This window comes from Ruditapes philippinarum, unplaced genomic scaffold (assembly GCF_026571515.1).
Source record: "Ruditapes philippinarum isolate M1 unplaced genomic scaffold, ASM2657151v2 ctg2328_1_1_1_1, whole genome shotgun sequence".
Taxonomy (NCBI): domain Eukaryota; kingdom Metazoa; phylum Mollusca; class Bivalvia; order Venerida; family Veneridae; genus Ruditapes; species Ruditapes philippinarum.
The window spans coordinates 1-10041 of NW_026856099.1; the positions used below are offsets into that span (position 1 = coordinate 1).

Below are 10041 nucleotides of genomic sequence, written 5' to 3' on the forward strand. Positions count from 1 at the left end.
AGAGAAAAAGATTAAAGTCCCTTTTCAATTTTTCAATGTATTCTAAAAATACATGATAATATAAGTTTAATTATGTTTATAATTCTGTCTATTTAAATAAAATAGAATCTGTGAAAACATAATATTTTTCATTGAAAAACATAATTATATTATTTTCAGAATGAAGTATCACTCACTTTTAGTAATAAATACTATTTTCCTTCATTATGCAGATTTGCAAATTTGGCAAAAAAAATAATTATCACTTTTTGTAGAATTTCTAATGTTGGCAACAATGATGTGATTGTCATTTCCTGTAATTTTTGTAAATAACTAAATGTAAGAAAAAAGATGATTTATATGTGATTCATAAAATAAACAGCAAACCCCTTGATAAAGAGGGCTTGAACCCCATGAAATGTAGGCAATTGATAAACTTTGTGCATGAGATTTTTTTCCATAATACAGTAGCATGTTTTTCTATTTATCATGTAACACATAAAAACTGTCATAATTACAAAATAATCTACTTTTAAAACGCGAATTTCGTAGAAATGGACATTTCTGTTCAAAGAAATAATTCTTAAAAACAAATTCCTCCGCCCCTGAATTTGTATTTAAAATGGCGGCCATTTTTTCTTTCGACTCGAGATTATTTCATGTGATAATGTATATATACAACAGACTGTAACACGATAAAATTCTTACCTTAAACATCGATCGAAAAAAGCTCTAAGAATCACATAAAATTTACAGTTTACTGCACTTTTGTCTTGAATTGTCAATTTCAAAAGTTCACAATAATTTCAATCAAACAAAAGTCAAATCGGCAATCAAACACAAGCTACACAAACATGCGTCTTATTTTTTAAAAGAAACAATGTGTTCATTTATTATTATGCTCCCCCAAAAATTTCGGGGGAGCATATAGTCGGCGCCTTGTCCGTATGTCCGTCTGTCCGTCCCTCCGTCTGTCCGTCCGGTGTCTTGTCCGGAGCATAACTTGAAAACCCTTGGAGATAATTTGTTGAAACTTCATACAGTGGTAGAGGGCATCGAGGGGGAGTGCAGTGTCAAAGAACCATAACTCTATTTTGCCCGGTTTTTTAATTATCTCCCCTTATAGAAAAATCTTGTCCGGGGCATAACTCTAAAACTATAAGAGATATCAACATGAAATTTTGTAGGTGAATAGATCTCAATGGGTTGATGTGCAGTGCATAAAAACAATAACTCTTTTCATCCTAATTTTGGAGTTATTGCCCTTTGTTAATTTTAACACTTTGAACTTGAACTTTGTCCGGAACATAACTTGAAAACCCTTGGAGATAATTTGTTGAAACTTCATACAGTGGTAGAGGACATCGAGGGGGAGTGCAGTGTCAAAGAACCATAACTCTATTTTGCCTGGTTTTTGAATTATCTCCCCTTATAGAAAAATCTTGTCCGGGGCATAACTCTAAAACTATAAGAGATATCAACATGAAACATTGTAGGTAGATAGATCTCATTGAGTAGAGTTGCAGTGCAAAAGAACCATAACTCTGTTAAGCCTTATTTTTGAATAATCTCCCCTTTTAGAAAAATCTTGTCCAGGACATAGCTGTAAAACTATAAGAGATATCAACATGAAACTTTGTAGGTAGATAAATCTCAATGGGTAGATGTGCAGTGCACAAGAATCATAACTCTACCTTGCCTAATTCTGGAGTTATTGCCCTTTGTTTATTTTTACTTTTTGAATTGTCCAGGACATAACTCGGAATTCATAAGAGATATCATCAAGAAACTTTGTAGGTTGATAGATCACATTGATTAGAAGTGCATCGCAAAGAACTCTAACTCTGCCTTGCCTAATTTTGGAATTATTGCACTTCGAACTTTTTCCACGGACATAACTCTGAAACTACAAGAGCTGTACTTTCCTGTGTCCAAAACCTATTCGGGGAGCATCATCCGGCTCAAACCGGGCTCTTGTTGAATAATAATTTGGCGAAATAAAGTAAACATTTACAAGTTTTCAAAGAAAATCGTCTAGCCCGTTTGTTATGATTATACATGTATGTATAGTATGACGTGCACATCGATGATGTCATTTGCAATATAAACTATGACGTCACTTCATCTAGTTGATGCTTAAAGTTCTATTCGCTATCTAATTTATTCGTAATTGAAATAATAAATAAATAAATATCGCATCTTGATTCAAGACTTGTGAGGGTACGAGATTACATTGTAGAATTCACATGCTGATTATATGAGAATATAAGCAATTGAAAAAAGTCTGTTAAAATGGGCGGGGCTTAGTTTTGATATCAGGTTACTGACCTGATATCAAAAATAATTATCAGGCAAGTGTTATCGGGCAGTTACCATAGCAGTTGCATGATAAATGGCATAAAACATCTTCTAGTAGATGTCTACCGACTTTCTTCAAATAAAAGCCCTAGGGTTGAAATTGGCCCTGCCCCAGGGGTCATTTATTTTTATTTTTATATATATAGTAAAATCTAAAAAAAAATCTTCTTGTGAAAATCCAAAAGAGGTAGAGCTTAGATATTTGGCATGAAACATGTTCTAGTGTATGTCTACCATGTTTGTTGAAATAAAACCCCTGGGTCAAAATTGGCTCCACCTTAGGGGATCAAGGTCAACAGTTCAATCCCCAGCCAGGTTTAATGTTCATTTTCCTTTACTGTTTCTGTCATCTTTTAATAGCTCACCTCCCACAGTGATAGGCTGAACTGTTTAATAAAATAGCTGCCAGAGCTAAAATAAGAAAACAACATCTAAACAATATCTCAACACCGGCTCTCTTGTTTGATTTTTTTTACTGTGAAATAAAAAAAATGATTTCACTGTGAAATATCATCAGAATATGTGAACTTATCAGAATATAATTTTTTTTAAATTAACAATTTATAATTTTACTGTGAAATTATCAAAATGTTAAATTTTCTACTGAAAAGCATGTAATAAGATTAAATATTCAGTTTTAAAACCTTTTGTATTTTTTTTAGGTTATATGAGAAGAAAGAAAAAGCATATAACAGAGCAAAAGAACAGCTGACAATAATCGAGGTACAAGCAACAACTAAGGTTGAGAACAAGGAATTTGCCCTGGGAACCTCTAAACTCCACTACCTTGATCAAGGTACAAGCAACAACTAAGGTTGAGAACTAGGAATTTGCCCTCGGAACCTCTAAACTCCACTACCTTGATCGAGGTACAAGCAACAACTAAGGTTGAGAACTAGGAATTTGCCCTCGGAACCTCTAAACTCCACTACCTTGATCGAGGTACAAGCAACAACTAAGGTTGATAACTAGGAATTTGCCCTCGGAACCTCTAAACTCTACTACCTTGATCGAGGTACAAGCAACAACTAAGGTTGAGAACTAGGAATTTGCCCTCGGAACCTCTAAACTCTACTACCTTGATCGAGGTACAAGCAACAACTAAGGTTGAGAACTAGGAATTTGCCCTCGGAACCTCTAAACTCTACTACCTTGATCGAGGTACAAGCAACAACTAAGGTTGAGAACTAGGAATTTGCCCTCGGAACCTCTAAACTCTACTACCTTGATCGAGGTACAAGCAACAACTAAGGTTGAGAACAAGGAATTTGCCCTCGGAACCTCTAAACTCCACTACCTTGATCCTAGAATCTCCGTGGCATGGTATGTTGAAATTTTCCTTTTCTGTTGAAAGAATACTGAAAACTGGTTAAAATAATTTCACCATTTTCATGTTAAGTGTTGATATCAGGTTAAGCCAGTGCAAGACTGCTTGGTTTTTTTTTTATGGTAGATTGCAATAACCACTGCCATTCGTGTACAGGTTTGATAAAACCAGGCCTGCAACAATTTTGATTTTCCTGTTTTGGACATTCTTTAGAGACTATGTTTTTCTCTATTGTATAGAACCACACCTTGTAGAGATTTATTGAAATGGGTTTGTGTAGAATCATTAAAGGTCTTGAAATATATTTAATATTTGATTTTCTGTTTCTGTTATAGGTTGAACTATTTAGTATTACATATGAATTTTAGCTTAATATGTGCACTTAATTAAAAGAAGAAAATTTAATCATAGATTGAGAAATAAAAAAAAATGTATTGTTGTTGTATTATAGTACTATAGTATATTATTTTCATAATCAGGTGTAAAAAGTGGAAGGTACCAGTGGAGAAAGTGTAACAAGACCCAGAGGGACAGGTTCAGGTTGGCAATTGTCATGACTGATGCCAATTTCTGGTTTTGACAGTAGCAAATAAGGCCTGTTTTGTGTGGGGGTAACTGTCACTCTGGCTGTAACCACTTATGCCTCTCTACTGTGAGTTTGAATATAGCCAGAGAGTCTACTTGGTGTGGTGGTAAGAGTGGCTTTGACTTCAACCACATGCTGCTGTTTACTGTGTGTTTGAATTTAGCCAGAGGGTCTACTTGGTGTGGTGGTAACGGTGGCTTTGACTTCAACCACATGCTCCTGTTACTGTGAGTTTGAATCCAGCGAGTAAATTGAAATCTTTCATGTGTGGAAGCTACTACTAGTATGCTAGCTACAGAATGCTGATGGTTCTACTAGGGCACAGGCTTATGGCTGAATAATGTGCTATTAAAGTTGGAAAGTCATGATATGACCCTTACAGTATTTGGTCATAACCTTTATTGTACAACTCAAAGCCAAACATGCCATATAATTCAAATCTGTTGTATTTTGGATATTTTTTATAACCATGCAAAAATAATGAATCATGTATTTTTTGTGAAATTTTGTTTATCATTGGAAAATGAAAAACAGTGTGGGGCTTGATATGTTTAACAGACATGCAGATTCTGCGTATGTTTTATTTAAAAAATTTAATCCTAATTTAATTCTTTTTTTGATCTCTTTACAGTGTTTACACTTTTATATAAATGGTGAAATTGGTTATCCAAGTGCTACACTGGGATAAGTAATAGAAAGAGCATTAAAGCATGAGGCTATCTCATTTGTAGGAGGACGCGTTCCCTCCCCCTCCCATTTACAATAGAAAGATACAATACATAGTTACTTGTTGACCGGGGTTACACAACTTACACAAAATAATACAAGGTTCTAATTGTTAATACTCTTTGTGAGCCCTTGACCTAGCTATGAATAGAAAAGGTTGGGCAAAATTTTTCACTGCAATAAACTAGAATGGTACATTGTAGAAAGTACAAAATGGATGTTACATTTTTTAAGTGCATGAAATTTTCTTATCTAAGAAAGGTGTAACATTTGTGTTTAAAAAATAAATAAAAAAATACAGATTTGAAAGTGTCAGAAGTGTTTAGTATTGTCAGTTAAAATCTGTTTATTAATTGTTTGTTAAATTATTACAAAATTGTTTCATGTTTATGAATAAATAAAAGAATAAATAAATAAATAAACCAAAATTCTTTCATATTTATAAATGAATGAACTATTCTTTTTGAGAGGATAATGCACCCCGCTTCCCCCAAAAACAAACTACAAAGTCAAAAGTTAATAATATGAAAATATTTGAGTAGAGAGATTGTTATTATTTACCATCTTGAGGCTAAGGATTTTATCCATGAATCAGATCCATATGTGCAAAGTCAAGGAAACTGGAGATGATGAAAATTGAAGATTTTTTCTGGTGCTTATCATCTATGTGCATGGAAAAGTTCAGTATTACTCCATATACATGTAAATGTTCACCATCATGAGATGTAGTGTCACATCCTAGGTCAGAGGTCTTAGGTTAATATTACACCTAAAGGCCATAGAAAAAGATTGCCCACATCATATCTGTGCCATGACCTTGTACCTTTTGTGATTTTTGTGATAATGGCACCATTTTAGAAATAATAATTTTGTAGCTTCAAGGTAAAAAGAGGTTTCATTTGTGTGCAGCTGCCCCCTGCTTTTCAGCTCACCTGAGCATGCTCAGGGTGAGCTTTTAGGATCGATGATTGTCCGTCGTCCGTTCACATTTTGTTGTTAACACTCTAGCGGTCGCATTTTTGCCTCAATCATCATCAAACTTGGTCAGAATGCTTATCTAGTTGATAGCTCGGATGAGTTAAAACATGGGTTATCTCGGATGAAAAACTAGGTCACAAGAGCTAAAAATAGAAAAACCTTGTTAACACTCTAGAGGTCACATTTTTGCCTCAATCATCATCAAACTTGGTCAGGATGTTTGTCTAGGTGATAGCTCGGATGAGTTTGAACATGGGTCATCTCGGATGAAAAAGTAGGTCACCGGAGCTAAAAATAGAAAAACCTGGTTAACACTCTAGAGGTCACAATTTTGCCTCAACCATCATCAAACTTGGTCAGGATGTTTGTCTAGGTGATAGCTAGGATGAGTTCGAACATGGGTCATCTCAGATGAAAAAGTAGGTCACCGGAGCTAAAAATAGAAAAACCTTGCTAACACTATAGCGGTCACATTTTGGCATCAATCATCATCAAACTTTGTCAGGAAGCTTGTCTAGGTGATAGCTCGGATGAGTTCGAACATGGGTCATCTGGGATGAAAAAGTAGGTCATTGGAGCTAAAAATAGAAAAACCTGGTTAACACTCTAGCGGTCACATTTTTGCCTCAATCATCATCAAACTTGGTCAGGATGCTTGTCTAGGTGATAGCTCGGATGAGTTTGAACATGGGTCATCTCAGATGAAAAAGTAGGTCACCGAAGCTAAAAATAGAAAAACTTTGTTAACACTCCATGGTCAGAATGTTTGTCTAGTTGATAGCTCGGATGAGTTCAAATTGGTCATCTCGGATGAAAAACTAGGTCACAGGAGCTAAAAAAAGAAAAATCTTGTTTACACACTAGTGGCTACTGTTTTGATCCAAATATCCTGTAAATTGGTCTGAAAGTTTGTTTTGATGATTTCTAAGTCAAGTTTGAACATGGGTCATTTTGGATGAAAAACTAGGTTACACCACCCAAATATGGAAAAACCTTGTTAGCATTCTAGTGGTCACATTTTCGACTCAATTATCATCAAACTTGGTCAGGATGCTTGTCTAGGTAATTGCTGGGATGAGTTCGAAATCGCATGTGAAACTAGGTCACCGGAGCTAAAAATAGAAAAATCTTGTTAACACTCTAGTTGCTACTGTTTTGATCCAAGTATCCTGGAAATTGGTCTGAAAGTTTGTTTTGATGATTTCTAGGTCAAGTTTGAATATGGGTCACCTGGGCAAAAAACTAGGTCACACTGCTCAAATATGGATAATCCTTGTTAACACTGTAGTGGTCACATTTTTGACTCACCTGTCATGAGACTTGGTCAGATTGCTTGTCTAGGTAATTGTTTGGATGAGTTTGATTGGTCAGGTGAGCGATCTAGGGCCATCATGGCCCTCTTGTCTAAAGTGGTAGGAAACATTAGGTTGCAACAAATTTTCCCTTACAAATTTTGGTAGAAAACAAGGTTAGTCGGCGAAAAATTTCCCTTGCCAATATGGATAGAAAATAGGTTTTTGCTCCTTGTAAATTTTGAAAGAAAACCAGGGTTTTTGACAATTTTCATTACCAATCTTAATAGAAAACCTGTATTAATTTTGACAATTCCTCTGCTAGTTTTGAAAGAAAAACTGGGTTCTTTGACAATTTCCCATGTCAGTATCGCTGTACCCCCCAATCTGTGTTTTTGACTATTTCCCTTGCCAACATTGAAAACCCAGGGTTTTTGACAATTTCTCACAACTATAAATGTATGAACTAAATTTAGGTATTTTATATTTGCAGGAACAAGGTTTTGGCGGTGAGCCAGTGAGTTCACACCTAAAAGATTGGCTTATATCCCGGCAGAGATACTGGGGTACACTGATACCTGTTATACACTGTGATATTTGTAAGGTATGATTGTTGTATTTGATTGGAAAATGGAAATAATTATGTTGAGAACTTGATATAGTTTTAATAGTGTTTGAGGCTATTCTTAAATAAGTGTCAGTTTTCAGATTGTTAAATGTACCATTTTTTGTACCTTTTTACTCTAAAACTATATATTTATTTTTTTTAGACTTAGAACATATACCTTTCCTACATTCATGGAAACAACTATTCCTATATGGTTCTGACTTGCTATTGCCATATTTGGTTTTTGTTGTGTTATTTTTCCATTTTTTTTTTATTTGTTAACCTAATAGTGTTTGACTTATTAACAGAAATTTCATGCCTTTTCTGAACCAAACTTTTCTTCCTATGGTGTTCTTGTTTGTCTTGTGTTTTATATCAGTTCTGTTTTTCATTTTTCCAGACTGTGCCAGTACCTATGGAAGACTTACCTGTGGTCCTATCGGACACAACAAAACCTACTACCAGTAAAGGTGGCTCAGTCCTAGCACAAGATGAACAATGGCTTAATGTGAAATGCCCAAAGTAAGTATTCTTTTTGTGAAACGGAAACAAGTGATTCAGAAGTAGTTCTAACATAATAACAGTATGTTTGTTAAATGACAGTGATAGAGAAAAAGGTATGCTTAAACAAGCTGATATTCACAAAGTTTGACTTGATGAAAAAGATTTTTTTTCTCAGTTAACATTCTAAATGTTGGTTCCTGACTAGAAAGAGCAGACTCTTCACTTCATCTAATAAAATATGGAATTCTAGGGTTAAGAGCCTAAAGAATAGTTTCATATCTTTCCTTAAAATACAAGTCACTAATTTTGTTCCATGGGACTTGTGATACTCTGACATGAGGCCGGAAAAGCCAAGATTTAATCTTGTCCACATTGATGGGATTTAACAGTTGGTGAAGTAGTTGAAGTTGATGATCTCGTACCTGTCTCGGGTATCATCCAACAAGACTCTGGATTATTTCATGTGAATAAGGTAGCATCTTGATAGCTTATGAAAGGTTGTTGTTGTATTCATTCATGATTTGCCCAGTCTGATACAATAAAAAAAGGGCACAAGGGGTCTCTAACCAAACCAATTGAAAAATTCCAAAAAACCTAATTCCTTAAAAAAATGGTTATAAAAAAGAAATAGCTATAATAAGGTATATATTTCAGGTGTGGTGGCCCAGCAAAGCGTGAGACAGACACTATGGATACATTTGTGGATTCATCGTGGTACTTCCTGAGATATTTAGATCATGCGAACGGGGAAGTTCCAGTATCACGAGAAATAGCCGAGAAATACATGCCAGTGGATTTATATATAGGAGGGATTGAACATGGTACTGCAGCATGTTATTCGTATATTAAATTTATTATAAATTTACTTTTATTTAGTTTAGAAAAATTGTTTGCCTACTTAGCTCAATAGGGAGAGGGTCAGATTTCAAATTTACTTTGGTAAATCAGATTACTATTAACCAGTTTTACTGTTTAGTAAATAGACTGTTTATAAAATAATTTCAAGCATAGCTTAGTGTTCATTAGTAAGCATTTACCAAATTGAATTGGAAATTCTTAACCAATTTAATTTTGTAAATGCTTGCTAATAAACACTTACCTATACAAAAAAGGCCAATAATTGTCAACTCTAGCACCAAACATTTATATCATATGTAATGTCAATATCCGACAATTACTTGAAGTATTTGTTAAATATAACTAAAAATCAAGGCTTTGTTTTGTTTTGACAGATCGTGCAAACCAACAACCAGCTTTACTTTAATTTTACTTTCAGCATTACTCCATTTATACTATGCACGATTCATCAGTCACTTCCTGTGTGACGAGGGTATATCATGTCACAGGGAGCTGTTTGTCAACCTTCTGACACAGGGAATGGTGAAAGGTTTAAGCTACAAGGTCCAGAAGACAGGGATGTACCTTAAAGCTGGTGATGTGGAAAAAGTGGGTGAGTATGGCTATGAATTTATGGTAGTCTTACTGGAATGCTTTCCCGCAAAAAAATTCTAACATCAGCCAATATTGTAATAAATCGGTCTTTTCTGGAACATTATTTTTCACAATCTTCAGTATTCAATAATTGTAACCGCTTAATATAACCCGAATTTAGTACATAGCGATAAAGGATGAGTGATTGTAAATAATCTAATGCCCAAGATTCAAGATTTTGAAGAAATAACAT

At 34.6% G+C, this 10041-nt stretch overlaps 1 protein-coding gene across 1 annotated transcript; it reads left to right on the forward strand.

Moving 5' to 3' along the window:
* Positions 1–7680: 7680 nt before the first annotated feature.
* LOC132745402 (probable leucine--tRNA ligase, mitochondrial) lies at positions 7681–9869 on the forward strand. The gene is made up of 4 exons (XM_060734315.1): positions 7681–7850; positions 8254–8375; positions 9012–9178; positions 9634–9869. Exons 1-4 carry the CDS (start codon positions 7704–7706, stop codon positions 9867–9869), a joined length of 672 nt encoding a protein of 223 aa, XP_060590298.1. The 5' UTR covers positions 7681–7703.
* The last annotated feature ends 172 nt before the right edge of the window (positions 9870–10041 follow it).

Excerpts from the sequence above, each read along its gene's own strand:
- LOC132745402 (XM_060734315.1), top strand. The coding sequence starts at position 7,704 with ATGTATGAACTAAATTTAGGTATTTTATATTTGCAGGAACAAGGTTTT. Across the intron at positions 7,851-8,253 it reads TACACTGTGATATTTGTAAG|ACTGTGCCAGTACCTATGGA; the intron begins GTATGATTGTTG and ends TCATTTTTCCAG. Across the intron at positions 9,179-9,633 it reads TATAGGAGGGATTGAACATG|CATTACTCCATTTATACTAT; the intron begins GTACTGCAGCAT and ends TTTTACTTTCAG.